Source organism: Oryctolagus cuniculus, chromosome 11 (genome assembly GCF_051225735.1).
Source record: "Oryctolagus cuniculus isolate XC-2025 breed Fujian yellow rabbit chromosome 11, ASM5122573v1, whole genome shotgun sequence".
Taxonomy (NCBI): Eukaryota; Metazoa; Chordata; class Mammalia; order Lagomorpha; family Leporidae; genus Oryctolagus; species Oryctolagus cuniculus.
In genome coordinates, this window is record NC_142877.1 from 24,348,895 (window position 1) to 24,365,300 (window position 16,406).

The window sequence follows — 16,406 nt, forward strand, 5'->3', positions numbered from 1 at the left end:
AAGGGCTGGTTGACAGCTGGCACTCGACTGGCAGCTGGGGCTGGGCCTGTAGGACATTCCTTTGTTGAAAAGGAGGCTTTGCCCTCTGGGAGCAGGGACCACACTGTCCCAGCTCAGCCGGACTGTCTGTACACATTGGGTAGCTTCTGGTGAGGGCCCGCTCCTTTACCGCGTCTGCAATCTTGTTCGCAGTGGCTGGTGAGCGGACCCCAGCCCCCAAGCAGAGAGCCCGTGCGTGTGCTGCCCTGTGCTGTTTCTGCAGCCTCTCCCCACTTCCCCAGGAGCCAGGACTTTGGAGTCCTCCGGATCCACACGAGGTGTTATTTCCCCCCGCAGGTTTTGCTCTGTGCGCCTCTGCCCCAGGGAACAACCGCATCTTTGTCTTTCTAGAGACTCACTACACATGGGGGTGATCGCGGACCCCGAGAACACAGCCACTGGCTTCCAGAAACGTATCATTAAAGACCACTGTGCAGACGGGCAGAGCGATCTGTGCGTGAATGGTTACTCCTGCGGCTCCCTAACAGCAAAGCCCGGCAGTGACCCGAAGGAAACCCCTGTGGCTGCTAAAGTGAAGACGCTGATCAGTATTCCACAAACGGCTGCTCTTCACTGTTGCTCTGTGGTTCCGTGAGTATATTCGAGAAAAAAACCTGGGGTGGCAAAATCTACTGCAGGAAGAACCCAGGGGCACAGCGAGGAGACAGAGACTTTCTGTACTGAAAAACCCCAAGGAACCACTGTGTGCTTTCTGATGTTTTTCTAACGGACATGTCTTTATTAACAAGATCACCGGGCTGTGCCTGTGAGAGCCCACGTGCTCTGGGTCCCTACTTGAATGTGGCAGCTTGCACACCTGCAGCAGAGCTGGCCAAGGGGAGGGCTGACGGCCCCTCCCACCACAGGGCACGGCCAGGGCCAGGGCCAGGCCCCGGTTTTGTGCAGGATTCTGAATCCACAGCAGTTAGCATGGAATCAAGGGCACGGGAGAAGCCGTCTGCCTCCTTACCTGCACAGGCGGGGAGCCCTGCGGCATGGACTGCTCCAGGGACGTGAAGGCCGACATGGCAGACATGAGCACGTCGTCGCTCACCAGGATGTTCCCCTGCACCAAGGTCTGGATCAGCGGGGATGGGGGCACCGTGATGTACGTGGAGATCTGGACATCAAGACAGTGAGACAGGAGGTGGGGGAGGGGCGACACGAGGCTCTGCAAAGAAGCTGAGGGCAATGTTGCAAAAGAGCCAAGTTCTGGGGTCCCACAGGCCTGGGTTCCAATCTCACCACTGCTGCTCTCTGCTGTGTGACCCTGGGCAGGTCACTCTACCTCTCTGAGCCTCCATTTAATCATCCACCAGACGAAGAGTAAGTCACTATTAGGCACATCCCCTGAGATCTGGCAGTAACACTTCTTGGTATGTGTCCTAAAGAAACATTCACACATGCACCCAGGAAGCCGACCAATCTGAGGACTGCACACAGCCTTGTCTCTAATAGTGGGAAACTACATAAACTATACAGCCACCCAAAGGAGGATGGATTAAAAAACAGTGCAAAGGAGTCATGCGATTGAGTACGACGCAGCAGGAGGCAGGCGTCCGACACAGCAATTAAGTCACCACTTGGGACAACTGCATCCGTACAGGAGTGCCCCTAGAGCCCTGGCCCCTCCACTTGCAATCCAGCTCCCTGCTAATGCACCCTGGGAGGCAGCGGATGATGGCTCAAGTACTTGGGTCCCTGCCACCCACTTGGGAGACCTGGACGGATTCCTCATTCCTGGTTTCGGCCTGGCCTAGCCCTGGCCATTCAGGCATTTGGGGAGTAAATTAGCACATGGGAGATCTCTCTCTTTGTCTCTCTGCCTTGCAAACAAGTTTTAAAAGGAAGGGAGGGCGGTAGGGAGTGAGCATCAGGTACCAGTGGCTGCTGCGCTCCGTGGCTGTAAAGGGCACGTGGCTTTGTTCCCAGTTCTCTTCGCTGACAGGCCCTTGGCATCTTCCTAGCGCACCTATCTCCACTGAACCCCTAGGCATGGAGCAGATGAAATCCCTGTTCCAGATTGCGATGTCTCTGTCCTCCCAAGCAAGGGCAGCCCAGGCAGGTGGGGAGATGCCCCAGGTTAGGCCGGGAAAGGCAGCGTGGATTCAGCTCACTTGTGTGCTGACAACGTCACACGAGTTAGGCTGTGATGGAAAGTGGGAAACACATCCGTGTCCATCCACGTCACTGGGGCAGGGGGTTTTGTGTTGGCCCCGAACTGATCACTTTTCTTTAAATAAATAAAAAAAAAGACGGAATTACTGATTTGGAAGGAAGAGTAACAGAGAGACAGGAGAGACAGGGAGACAGACAGACAAACAGTGACCTTCCATGCACTGTTTTACTCCCTGACTGGCTGCAACAGCCAGGTTGGAGCCAGAAGCCCAGAACTGCAGCTGGGTCTCCCCTGAGGCTGGCAGGGGCCCAAGTACTTGGACTACCTTCTGCTGCCTTCCCAGGTTCATTACCAGGAAGCTGAATTGGAAGCAGAGTAGCCATTGCAGCACAACGCTGGTCCCCCAACTGCTTGCATCCCCCCCACCCCAAGCAATCTTGTATTTAATGAGTACAAATTTCATAAGTACAACTTTAGGAATACAGTGATTTTTCCCACCATACCTGCCCTCCCACCCCCACTGCTATGTTTTAAAGCGATTTGGTTTTTTGCCCAGGGCTCTGAGTGGAGATTTCTCTCTCCTTCTCTCATTCATTTACTTGAAAGGCAGAGAGACTTGGAGAGAAAAATGAGCTTCCATTTGCTGGCTCACTCACCAAGTGCTGGCAATAGCCAGAAATGGGTCAAGGTGAAAGCTGAGATCCAGGAACACAACCCAGGTCCCCCAACTACTAGAGCCATTCATTTCCTGCTGCCTCCCAGGGTCTGCATTAGCAGGAAGCTGGAGTCAGGGGCTGGGCATCAAACCCAGATGGGATGCAGGAGTCTCAACTGGTACCTTACACACCAGCCCAGTGTCCACTCCTGGAGCTGCATTCTGGACTGAGAACTCTAAAAGCTCTCAGCCTGGCCCTCTGCGCTGTCCTCCACACGTGGAGACACATGTCATCTCCACCATCACCAATGCCACTTAAAGGTCCAGGGTATCCCAAATCTAGCACGTCCAGCTACACACCTGATATCCCCAAAGCCTTGAAGTTTTCCCCGCTTCGGCTGATGGCCACTCCAACTCCAGAGTCACCCTTGTCTCCTCCTTATCTCACACCCGTCGCCCAACCGATCCACACCTTCAACGACACCTTCCGAGTGTTTCTCAAATGTCACCCCTCCTTGCCACCTCCATGGCCACCACCCTGGCTTTCTCCCTTGCACTCATCAAATGATTCTCTGTACAGTAGCAGTGACCTGGCTACTGTGTACCTCAGACTATGATTTTCTCTCAGACCCCCTAGTGGCTGCCATCTCCCTCCAAGTAAAAGCCCACAGGAGGGGCCAGCGCTGTGGCGCAGCAGGTTAAAGCCCTGGCCTGAAGCGCCGGCATCCCATAAGGGCGCCAGTTTGAGATCCAGCTGATCCACTTTCGACCCAGCTCTCTTCTATGGCCTGGGAAAGCAGTAGAAGATGGCAGTCCTTGGGCCCCTGCACCCGTGTGGGAGATCTGGAAGCTCCTGGCTCCAGATCAGTGCAACTCTGGCTGTTGCAGCCATCTGGAGAGTGAACCAGCGGATGGAAGACCTCTCTCTCTCTCTCTGTCTCCCTCTCTCTCTCTAACTCTGACTTCCAAATAAATACATCTTAAAAAAAAAAAAAGCCCACAGGGCCCACATGATGTGCCAGGACCCTCCTGCTGCTTGTCTGACTTCATCACCTCCCACCCTCCTCCCCAGCCACTCTCACCTCAGGGCCTTTGCACACGCTGATCCTGCCACCTGAAACAATCTTCCAAACCAGCTGCATCACTCACTCCCTCACTCCCTCACCTCCTTGGTCTCCTCTTCACAGAGCCCTTCCACAGCACATATGCCTGGCTTTCTGCATTTAACACTGTGAGGGAAGAACATCTTCATACATTTGTTTGCATATGACTGACTGCACAAGGGTGGTGATGTGGGTCTTGTCCAGTGCCATACCCCTAGTACCAGCACACGGCAGGTGCCCAAGAAAGACTTTCTGAATGGGTGCACAGACAGATAAAGGGATGGATGAATACCTGACGATTGGCAGGAGGCGGGGCCTGCTGGACCACTGCGGGCGCTGCCGAGGGCGGCGTGTAGATGCTGTTGGTGGCCAAAGAGACTGTGGCCAGGGCCGGGGCATTCCCCGGGCACTGTTCCCGCTTGTGGGTCATAAATGCCGGCAGCGCATTGAACTGCTTCTTACACTTCCCGCACAGGAAGACATCCTCATCATCTAAGGGTTGCCAGAGTAGCGGGAGGGCGCCGCAGAGAGAGTGGAGTCGTGGGGGAAAAAAGGCAAGAATAAGTCAGAGGGCATCGCAGTGAGGAGCAGGACACCTGTGCTGACCACAGGGACGGCAAACGTGGATGGCATCTTGTGGCCTGACATGCTTCTGGGCTTCCCAGGAATTTTCAAACCACACACAGGCACCTGCGGGGAGAGCCAGCCCTGGGAAGCCAAGCGGCATAGCAGGTAGAGCCGCTGCCTGCAGTGCCGGCATCCCATGTGAGCACTGCTTCGAGACTCGGCTGCTCCACTTCCTATCCAGCTCTCTGCGATGGCCTGGGAAGGCAGCAAAACAAGGCCCAAGTCCTTGGACCCCTGCACCCACGTGGGATACCCGGAGGAAGCTCCTGGCTTCAGCCAGGCCCAGCTCTAGCTGTTGCCACCATTTGGGGAGTGAACCAGCAGGTGGAAGATCCCTGTCTCTCCCATTCTCTCTCTCATCTGTAACTGCCTTTCAAATGAATAAAGATAATTCTTTAAAAAAAAAAAAAAAGACAAAAAAAACACCTCAAAGCCAGATGTTGAGCCCTCTGTCCCTAGTCTGGTTCTCAAGGACACACAACTGCTTGTGGAATGAATACTAGACACAGACTCACAAAGGGACTTCCTTCAGTCCCTGGCCCTCTCTGGGGTCTCTTGCCCCAGTCTGTAAACTGAAGAAACCCATGCTCTGTTCTCTCCTTAGGGAGGAGGCTGGGAAATGATTTCCAGGGCAAAGGCTCCAGCGCTGCCCAGCATCTGAGCTCCTCACTGCTCCCTGCATCCTGAGCCCATCTCCCCATATCCAGTAAGTAGCAGGGAGAGGGTGTCCCTAGAACCAGGCAGAGCAAGGCGTGAGCCTAAAGATCCAGGCTGGTGACCAAGCCCTCAGGGCAGCCCCACCTGTTCCTCCCAGGGAGCCACTCACTTCACTGGGGCACCCGACAGATACCCACCCAGCGGCTGGATAGCAGCAGGTGTGCTCACGCTCTGGCCTGTGGGATCAGGGGCCGCTCCTTGGCCATCCAACAGCGACTGGACAGCCAGAACAGTCTGATTGTCCATTCCTGGAAAAGAAACACAGCCTCTGCAGATGGGTCCAGCATCCTGCTCTGGCCACACCCTCACAAACCAGACCCACCAAAACACGACCACACCAAAGCCAGGTGGCTGTGCCCAGCGACATTCTCTCCCGCCTCCACTGTAATTCAGCCCGAGGTCTAAGGTCTGGGGCTGGACATGTGGTCCCAGGATACAGGTTACACTTGCCAGCCTCCCCACCAGCTGGAGATGGACTACATCCTGGCCACACGGATGGAAGGGAAGGCATTATATGGCAGCTACTGGGAAGTTTTCTTAAGGCTGCCTGGTACAGACCCCTTTCTCTGCCCCATTTCCATTCTGCTTCCTGAAACAAGAACACAGTGGTGGAGACCCTACCCAGCATCCCTCAAGAGGACAAAAAGCTGGAAGGATCCTGAGAACCAGATAGAACACAGCCGCCTCGCCGCCCTAGACTGTTTTCCCCTGGGCTTTCACATGAAAGGAATAAGCTTCCAGGCAGGGCGGTTCCTGCAGTGGTGAAGACGCTGCCCGCGGTGACCACAGCCCGTACTGGAGTGCCTGGGTCCACGTCCCAGTGGTGACCACAGCCCGTACTGGAGTGCCTGGGTCCACGTCCCAGCGGTGACCACAGCCCGTACTGGAGTGCCTGGGTCCACGTCCCAGCTCTGCTTCCCCTGCCAGCTCCCTGCGGACGCACACTCCGGAAAGCAGCAGGCATAGCTCAAGCAGTCGGCTCCCTGCAGCCCATGTGGGAAGATCCAGATTGAGTCGTGGGTTCCTGGCTTTGGCCCCACTCAGCCCCAGCTGAAGTGAGCATTTGGGGAATGAGCCAGCAAATGGAAAATCTCTCTCCACCTCTGTGTCTCCGCCTTTCAAATAAATTTAAAAAGTCAGGGGCCAGCGCTGTGGCGTAGCAGGTAAAGCCACCATCTGCAGTGCCGGCATCCCATACGGGCGCTGGTTCAAGTCCCAGCTGCTCTACTTCCAATCCAGCTCTCTGCTATGGCCTGGGAAACAGTGGAAGATGGCTCAAGTCCTTGGGCCCCTGCTCCCACGTGGGAGACCCAGAAGAAGCTCCTGGCTCCTGGCTTCAGATCGGCGTAGCTCCAGCCGTTGCGGCCAACTGGGGAGTGAACCAGCAGATAGAAGACTTCTCTCTCTCTCTCTCTCTCTCTCTGCCTCTCCTCTCTCTGTGTAACTCTGATTTTCAAATAAATAAATAAATAAATCTTAAAAAAAACCCTGCATTTTAGCATGTGGGTACAAATATGTACATAAATATACATAGAGCATTTATTCATAATAGTAAAAAACTGGAAACAGTTCAGATATCCTTCAATGGGTGAATAAACTGTGGTATATCCATATTATGGAATACTATTCAGCAATAAAAAGGAACAATCGATTGACAGACACAACAACTTACATGAATCTTCAGGGAATTTTTTAAAAAAAAATCTTTACTTATTTATTTGAAAGGCATAGTTACAGAAAGGCAGAGGCACAAAGAGAAAGAAAAAGAGAGGTCTTCCATCTACTGGTTCACTCCCCAAATGGCCACAATGGCAAGAACTAAGCCAATCTGAAGCCAGGAACCAGGAGCCTCCCCCAGGTCTCTCAAGTAGGTGTAGCGGCCCAAAGACCTGGGCCATCCTCCACTGCTCTCCCAGGCCATAGCAGAGAGCTGCGTCAGAAGAGGAGCAGTCAGGACTTGAAATGGCGCCCACAAGAGATGCCAGCACTGCAGGCGATGGCTTCACCCACTACACCACAGTACAGGCGCATCCAGGGAATTTTTTAAAATATTTGTTTTCAGGGCCAGCGCTGTAGCACAGTGGGTTAAGCCTCTGCCTGCAGCACTGGCATCCCATATGGGTGCTGGTTCAAGTCCTGGCTGCTTCACTTCCAATCAAGCTCCCTGCTCATGGCCTGACAAAAGCAGAAGATGGCCCCAGAACTGCCCCCTGTGTGGGTGATCCAGCAGCGACTCCTGGCTCCTGCCTTTGGCCTGGCCCAGCCCCAGCTGTTGCAGCCACCTGGGGAGTGAACCAGTGGATGGAAGATCTGTCTCTCTCTCTCTCTGTAACTCTGCCTTTCAAATAAATAAATAAATCTTTAAAAATAAATTATATATATATATATTTACTTTATTTGCAAGTCAGAAAAACACAGAGACAGAGAGATCTTCTATCCACTGGTTCACTCCTCACATGCCCTCAACAGCCAGGATTGGACCAGGCCAAAGCCAGGAGCCAGGAACTCTATCTGGGTTTCCCATGTGGGTGTTGGGACCCAAGGACATGAGCCATGACGTGCTGTCTTGCGGGAGGTGCATTAGCAGCAAGCTATATTGAAATGGAGGAGCCAGGACTCCAACGAGGCTCTGATATGGGAAGTGGGCATCCAAACAGGGACTTTGCTACTGCAGCCGACGCCTGCCATCTACAAGATCACATACTCGCCTTCATGTCACGTTCCTGGAATGACGAATTTTAGAAACAGAGACTAGAGGAGTGGCCGCCAGGCCCCAGGAAAGACGGGAGAGGGAAGGGACTGTGCTGTGTCCCGACTGGGAGAGAAGTGCTGCAGGTCTGGGGTAGGCAGGATACAGGATGCGAGGGGTCCCCCTGAATTACTCACAGCTGCACGTGGGTCCACAAGGAGAAAAGGGATTTCAGAAAAGGGTAGTTTTCCAAAAACTCAGCCTAAAACTGGACTCCAATGAAACGGTCATGCCCCACCCCACATCTGTTCCTTTTGTAGTAACCCTAACCTGGAAGAACCACTCGATGGTCCCCTCAACCTACTGCTCCCCTCCTCCCATCTCTGGGCCCCCCATAAGTGTATCCCACTCTGCCTCCCAGATGCATCTCTAAGCCACTGCCTTTGTACCCCCACAGCTGTCCCCTGTCCCAGATCCCCACCAGTTCTCAGCGGGACAAGCCAGCCCCCGCCCCCGCCCCCGCCCGGGTCTATCCCTGGAGCTGCCAGGGTGAACTTTATAAAACATAGATCAGATTCTGCCGCTCCCCCGCTGCGAGAAAACCTTTTCTGAGCTCCATGATGATACCAAGGTAAAGTTCAGCGGCTCCATCAAACCCGCGGAGGCCCCACCGCTCACTGCTCAGAGAGAACTTCTGTGCATCCCAGGGGACCGCGCTCCCGCCAGGGCATTGCAAACAGTTCCCACCACCTGGGTCAACGTGACGCCCCCTTCCCCGACACCTCCCCCTCCACCCCCCCCCCCCCCGCCCGCTGCCCTCTGCTTGCCCGGCACCCTCACACGGACCTAGGAACTGACCTCTCACTCTGCTCCTTACTCGACACAAGAACACACTGTGGGAATGAACACCGAGGGGCCCAGCAGCCTGAAGAAAGGCCTCCCACGACCTCCTGTGCTCCCAGAGGGAATGGCCGCTGGCCCCTGCTGGCCGTCCTCAGAGCACAGGACACCAGCTGAGGTCATCGTCCACCATTTTCCTCTTTCTACAGCTCTCATTTCTATAGTTGCTTGCTCTATAATTTCTCTGTCACCAGCACGCGGGGAGCAAGGACCACGTCTGGCTCAATGAGCAGCCTTGAAAGGAACCCCTGCAAACAGAGGAGGCGCCCCCATCTCTGGGTGAGAACTGGGATCCTGGGGGCCGGCGCAGCAGGTAAAGCCACTGCCTGCAGTGCTGGCATCCCACATGGGTGCTGGTTCCAGTCCCGGCTGCTCCACTTCCGATCCAGCTCTCTGCTGTGGCCTGGGAAAGCAGTAGAAGGTGGCCCGAGTCCTTGGGCCCTTGCACCTGCGTGGGAGACCCAGAAGAAGCTCCTGGCTTTGGATCGGCCCAGCTCTGGTTGTTGTGGCCATCTGGGGAATCAACCAGTGGGTGGAAGACCTCTCTCTCTCTCTGCCTCAGCCTCTCAAATACATACATAAATCTTTTTAAAAAGAACTTCGATCCTCCAGGAAGTAGAGTGGCTAAGATCTGCTAGGGGGTGCAGGACTCACACCTCGGCAGCAGCCACGGGTCCAGCCTGCCTGCTTACAATCCAGCTAAAAGCTCATCTCACCACACCCTGTCTGCCCCTCAGCGCGTCCTCTGCGCCACTGCCCTCAGTCCCAGGCCGCCTTCCTCTCTGCAGGTGCACACGGAGCCACTCAGGGTTTGCCCACAGTCCCCTGAGCCTGATCTTGTCCAGCCTAAGACAGCAAGTCGGCAGCCAGTGTTTGCTGGCTTGGGTCTAGCCGCCAGCCAGGCACAGCACTGGTGCCCGTCGTTTCCGGATCTGAGTGTGTAGCTCGGTGCACACAGCAGGCGTCCAGTGTTTGCTGGTTTGGTCTGTGAGCTCTAGGACCCGGTTTTGCACACAGGTGGCGCCTGCTCTTCATTGATCTGAATTTAAAGCACTATGTCCCAGCACACAGGGCTCAACAGCAGTCCTCTCTGATCAGGACAGCTGGCTCAACGGCTCACGCCGCCAAGGCCCTCTGCTTCTCGCACTAGTGTCCCCCTGGGCCGACGCCCTGGTGGCGGCTGTTCCAGGCCCCGGCAGCCCGCGAACCCCCTGGGCTGTTCCCTCCAGGGCACCCCTCCCACGCCGGCCCCAGGTCCTAGCGGCTCGGCTGTTCCGGTCCTGAGCCCCCTCCCGCTGCACCAGCCCTCGCCGGCTGTTCCGGTTCCGATGCTCCCCGCCGGGCCTCAGCGCCCAAGGCTGTTCCGCTCCCCCCACCCCCGCCGCTGAGCCCCTTCGCCGCCGCTGTTCCGGTCCCGCTGCCCCCCTCCCTCGCCAGGCCTGGGCTCCCGCGGCTGTTCCCGCCCGCGCCCCTCCCGCCCCGCGGCTGTTCCGGCCCCGGCGCCCTCCACCCCGCGGCCGCCGCGCGCCCTGGGCCCAGCGCTGCGAGAGCGCGGCGGGAGGGGGCGCACCGCGGAACAGCCGCCTCCCCCGGCCCCGCCGCCGCTCACCCTCCAGGGCCTCGAAGATCGTCTGCGCCATCTTGGAGCCGCCGCCGCCGCTGCTGCCGCCACCGGAGGCGAAACAGGGCTACGCGAGCATTGTGGGAGCCGCCGCCGCCGCCGCGACGGTGGGGTCGGGGCCGCCAGGGGGCGCCCGGGAGCCGCCGCCGAGCCCCCGGCCCCGGAAACCCAGGCTGGGCTTGGGGGACCCCCAGCATTGGTGGACTTCCCCGACCTAGCGCCTGGGGACCTCTGACCCCACCTCACTTGAACCTCCAACCTTAGGCCGACCCTATATCCGCCGCGAGGAGGCACCTGCCAGCCCACCCACGCCTCATCACACACGACACTCCCCGCCATGCCGCCGCGGCCAGCCCCCCAGCCCCGCGTCGCCGCACCTCCCCGTGGCCCTCAGCTGTGCGTGATGGGAGCCCCGCTCCTCCTCCCTCCTCTCCGTGACTCGGCTGTGCCCGGCCTCAGTGCCCGAACATTTCTCGGGGTTTGCCCCCCATGCTGTTAACCCGTATTTCCCCTTCACACAGACCACCCCTTGCCTGTCAGGGCCCCTTTTTTCTGTCACATAAACCCCCAACACCCACCTCAGCCAGCCTCCCCGGGGCCCCATCCTGGTCTCCCGGGATCCTCCCGCACCCCATTCTGCTACCCCGTGTCACGCACACCCCACTCTCATCTTCATTCGTGTCCCTTCGGCTGCTCATGGACAGCCTGGAATGCACCAAGTCCTAGGACGCCTCCTATGGAGTTAGGGGTACAGGAAGAAGACAGAATCTGAAAAATGAATGGTGGCGTCTAATAGTGCTTTCCCTTTGTGAACACTGACCACTCCATTCCCGTAAGTTGCCTCATAGACCCTCTACCTGGGAACCCCCTCCTGGCCCTTTTGTGCCAGGGAACTCGCTGTCCTGCCTTGGACGCAACCCTTGTATACCCTACCGCTCCCTGCTCCCCAATCACCCCTGGCTCTATGAGCCCTGAGCAAGTGTCCTCCACAGAAAACCCATTTTAATAAAATGCCTTATTGGGGCCGGCGCGGTGGCACAGCGGGTTAACACCCTGGCTTGAAGCGCGGGCATCCCACGTGGGCGCCAGTTCTAGTCTTAGCTGCTCCTCTTCCAATCCAGCTCTCTGCTATGGCCTGGGAAGGCAGTGGAGGGTGGCCCAAGTCCTTGGACTCTGCACCCACATGGGAGACCAGGAGGAAGCACCTGGCTCCTGGCTCTGGATTGGCGCAGCTCCGGCCATTGTGGCCAACTGGGGAGTGAACCAGCAGGTGGAAGACCTCTCTCTCTCTGCCTCTCCTCTCTCTGTGTAATTCTGACTTTCAAATAAATCTTTAAAAATAAATAAATAAATAAAATGCCTTATTTATTTGATCACACAGAGTGATCTTTTCATCTGCTGGCTTACTCCCCAAAAGGCTATATAACCAGGGCTGGCCCAGGCTGAAGCCAGGAGCCTGGACATTTGTGTCTTCCACGTGGGTGACAGTGACCCAAGGATTTGGTCATCATCCACTGCTTTCCCAGGCACATTAGCAAGGAGATGGATCGGAAGCTGAGCAGCTGGGACTGGAACAGACACCCATGTAGGATTTACATGGTCGCCAACATTCCAGGTAGTGGCTTAACTTGCTGTGCCACACCAACCCCATAACTTTTTTTTAATCATTCAAGTAATTAATTAGTATATCCATATTCATTTAATCCATTTAAAATATTGGTTGAGGAGCAGTTAGTGCAGCAGTTAAGATCCCATTTGGGACACCCACATCCCATATTGGATTGGCTGCCTTCAAGTCCTGGCTCCTCCATTCCAGCTTCCTGGGAGGCAGTAGGTGGTGGCTCAAGTACTTGGGTCCCTGCCACCCACAAGACAGACCCAGATTGAGCTCCTGGCTTTGGCCTGGCTTTTATGGACATTTGGTGAATGAACCAGTGAATAGAAGACCTCTCTCTCTGTGTGTCTCTCTGCTTTTCAAGTAAAATAAGTAGGGGCTGGCGCTATGGCGTAGTGGGTTAAGTCGCCTTCTGTAGCACTGGCATACCATGAGGGTGCCAGTTTGTGTCCACTTCTGATCCAGCTCCTTGCTAATGTGCCAGTGGAGCATGGCCTAAGATCTTGGGCCCCTGTACTCATGTCGGAGACCTGAATGAGGCTCCTGGCTCCTGGCTTCAGCCTGGCCCAGCCCCAGCTGTGCGGCCATTTGGGGAGTAAACCAGCAGACGGAAGGTCTGTCTGTCTGTCTCTCTCTCTCTCTCTCTCTCTAACTATACCTTTAAAATAAATGAAAAATAAATATTTTTTAAAAAAGTTAATAAGATGTTTAAAAATACAGTACAAGTTGAGTACCTTCTGTGCGCCAGACACTCATAGATGGAGGAGATATGACCACGAATAAAAAGACCGTAATTCTTGCCTTCATAGAGTCATAGTCCATCAGAAAGATAGGCTGTAAATGAAAAAATGTTCTGTGACTTTAATTTTTTTTTCTGGGAGGATAAGCTACTTTTCTTTTCTTTTTTTCATTTTATTTGAAAGGCAGAGGGACAGAGAGATCTTCCATGCTTGGTTTCATTCCCCAAATTCTCACAGCACCCAGAGGTCAGCCAGGCTGAAGCCAGGAGCTGGGAGTTCAATCCAGGCCTTCCATAAGGGTGGTAGGGAGCTCAGGGACTGCTTAAGCCATCACCTGATGCATTAGGAAGCTGGATCAGAGCTGGAGTAGCTGGGACTTGAACCAAGCACCCTGATACGGGATGGTGGAGTCCCAAGTGGATACTTAGACCCTGCACCAGACACCTAACCCTAAAGGTACTTCAGGCAGGGAGGGTCTCTCTGAGGAAGTGGACCTGATACATGAGATGGAGTCAGCTGTGTAAAAAGGGAACAGAGACAATAGCAAGTACAAAGGCCCTGGGGCCAAAGTGAAAGGTCAGGAATTATAAAGGGGGACCGGTGTTACAGCTGGTAGGCCACTGCCTGGGATGCCGGTCTCCCACCTGGGAATACAGCCTGGCTCTGCGCGGCGATGCCTCCCCACACACAGTAAGTTCTTACCTGTTCGCTAGGCCTTCTGCACCTGCTGTCCTCGCGCTCTTCCTGAGATGTGGTTCCCAGAGCCTACCTGGAACAGGAGGAACTTGGCCTTCTGCTTCCCTGAGACGCTCTTCCTGCCTCACATTCTCTGCTGCCCTGGGCCCTCCTCTGTCATTCGGGGACAGAGCAGGAGCCCTGTGAGCAGGGGGTGCCGAGTTCACTCACAAGGCTTCCTGGGAATTGTGTGACTGAGGGGACAACCCGACAGGCTTCAGGGTCGTAGAGCCCCCCACCGGCAGGCTCCCCAGCCAGTGCCCCCTGCCCCTAACTCTCCACCCCTTATGGTCATTTCTTCATCCACCAAACTCTTATCAGTCCCCTCCCATCCCCTCAGGGTCACCTGGTTGGCCCTGAAAAGAACCTAAGGCCAGCCTAAAGACTTGGGCACTGCTGAGTAAGTCATGTAGAAACGCCAGGCACAGGGCCAGCAGAAAGGAGGGAAATTCTGAAACATTTCCACTGCCTGCCCAGTGCTCCAGCCGCGCCAGGAGAGCTAACTTCTCCGTGGGGAGGGGGAGTGATGATCAGCTCAAAGGAGACCCCCCCAGCAGCAGGCAGGGCAAAGTCAGGGCAGACGCACACACACGGCCAGGCTGCACGGGACTGTTACAGACGCCTGTTCCTGAGAACCTATGTGGATGTCACCACCCCACCCCCACCCCCACCCCCGGTATCTCAGACTGACTGTGCTCAGAGATGGGGCCTTTATTTTTATTTTTATTTTTTTATTTTTTTATTTTATTTTTGACAGGCAGAGTGGACAGTGAGAGAGACAGAGAGAAAGGTCTTCCTTTGCCGTTGGTTTACCCTCCAATGGCCGCCGCGGCCGGCGCACCGCGCTGATCCGAAGCCAGGAGCCAGGTACTTATCCTGGTGTCCCATGGGGTGCAGGGCCCAAGCACTTGGGCCATCCTCCACTGCACTCCCTGGCCACAGCAGAGAGCTGGCCTGGAAGAGGGGCAACCGGGACAGAATCCGGCGCCCCGACTGGGACTAGAACCCGGTGTGCCGGCGCCGCAAGGCGGAGGAGAGATGGGGCCTTTAAAGAGTGATTAAGACCACAAAGTTTACAGGTGGGCCCTAGACTGGTATTTTCTTTTCTAAATTAATTACTTGAAAGGCAGAGCAAGGGAGAGAGCGTTTCCATCCACTGGCTCACTCCTCAGATGACGGCAACAAGCAGGACTGGGCCAGGCCAAAACCAGGAGCCAGGAACTCCATCCAGGTCTCCCACGTGGGTAGCAGGGGGTCAGGTATGTAGGTCATCTTCTGCAGCCTCCCCTGGCACGTTAGCAGAGAGCTGGATGGGAAGAGGAGCAGTGAGGTCTTGAACCTGTGCTAATATGGGGTGCTGATGTTGCAAGCGGTAGCTTACCCTGCTGCACCTCAGTGCTGGCCCCGTGACTAGTGTTTTTCTAAGAAGGTAAGATGAGGACACACACAGAGATGGGAGCGACCATGTTGGGATACAATGAGAAGGTGGCCATTTGCAGCCAAGGAGAGAGACCTCAGGAGAAACCAAACCTGCTGATACCTTGGTCTTGGACTTGTGGCCTCCAGAATCGTTTAAATACATTCCTGTTTAACTGCGCAGTCTGTGGTATTTTGTTATGCATCCCTAGCAAGTTCATATAGTGATTAAAATCAAAGACTTTGGAGCCAGGGAGCCTGGATTCGAACCTTGGCCATTGCTTACTGAGTCTGTCATCTCTGACAGGGTACTTTGCTTTTCTGTGCCTCAGTTTCCCATGGAACCTGCCTCATAGGGTGCTAGGAAGATGCAGCGGCCCCTGAAGCATCCAGGAAACAATCGTGGTGCCCAGGAAGCAGTCCTGAGGTGCTCCTCACCTACATGTCAGTCCTCTGGGCAAAGTTGAATAAACAGAGCCTGCCCTGAGGAACTGAGGTGAAATTGTTCAAGTGTCGCCAGGCACTGAGTGTTCCCATTATGGCTTCTCTTTAGCCTGAGCACCTGTGAGGAATCCTTGCGAGAAGAAACTTACTCCCAGCGCAAGTGAAAGGTAGAACCCAGGAAGAATTTGCGGGGGTGGTTCCCAAATACCCAGTGCCAATGAGGGCCAAGTGTCAGGGCTGAGTGACTCACTCTTCAGGGTGATACTTGTACAAGTTCTGCTAGGGGCGTGGCAGGCCTCCCACGAGGGTGGCAGGGGCCCAGTACTTGGGCCATTGGCTGCTGCTCTTCCCTGGCCTTTAGCAGGGAGCTGGATCAGAGGTGGAGCAGCTGGGACTCGAACCAGTGCCCATATGGGAGGCCAGCGTTGCTGTCGACAGCTTAACCCAGTACGCCACACCACCAGCCTCCTATCTGGGATTCCTTGATCCCTGGGATACAAAAGGACTCATCAATGGTCCCAACGTCTCAAGGAAGCAGTTTTAAAAGTGCCTCTTTCCCATTCCTTGAACTGCTCTGCTCAGCTCCAAAGCCATCTTTTCTGCAGCTCCCTGGCTCGAGGCACGGGGTGTGCAGAGGCTCAGATCACACCAGGCTGAAGCGTCCAATCCCTGCGCGTCTCGGCTGACTGCGAGCAGATTGCATTTCAAGACTCTTCACTGTGGACATGCCCTGAACTTTCACTTTCGTGCTTCCTACCTTGTGTGGTTGCTGAACTGAAACCCGCAAATGCCCTCATGTCCTAAGAGGCTTCGGCGCTCCGAGATTCATATCTTTGTGTTAGCAGTTACCAGCTTAATAATCAGCCTGATCACTACTCAAGTGTTTAAGTATCACAGAGCTTTTAAGAGAATACTTTTGTGTATTATCTAGAATAGTCACTGTTTTCAGTGACAAATTAGACTACCATTATTTAAAAAAGAAAAGA

The 16,406-nt window shown here is 55.2% G+C and overlaps 1 protein-coding gene across 2 annotated transcripts in view; it reads right to left on the reverse strand.

Annotated features, from left to right (window-relative positions):
* ZNF341 (zinc finger protein 341) overlaps window positions 1-10,629 on the reverse strand; it is a 37,017-nt gene extending 26,388 nt beyond the window's left edge. Inside the window, exons 1-4 of one of the 2 annotated variants that reach the window (XM_051846161.3) lie at window positions 10,459-10,629; window positions 5,398-5,508; window positions 4,209-4,408; window positions 1,010-1,159 (exon numbers count right to left, since the gene is read on the reverse strand). In XM_051846161.3, coding sequence (XP_051702121.3) covers window positions 1,010-1,159; window positions 4,209-4,408; window positions 5,398-5,508; window positions 10,459-10,489 — 492 coding nt within the window. In that variant the 5' untranslated portion in view covers window positions 10,490-10,629. Of the gene's footprint in view, window positions 1-1,009; window positions 1,160-4,208; window positions 4,409-5,397; window positions 5,509-10,458 lie in introns of those variants that run through there. The other variant, XM_089308111.1, reaches the window with a different exon arrangement.
* Window positions 10,630-16,406: the final 5,777 nt, after the last annotated feature.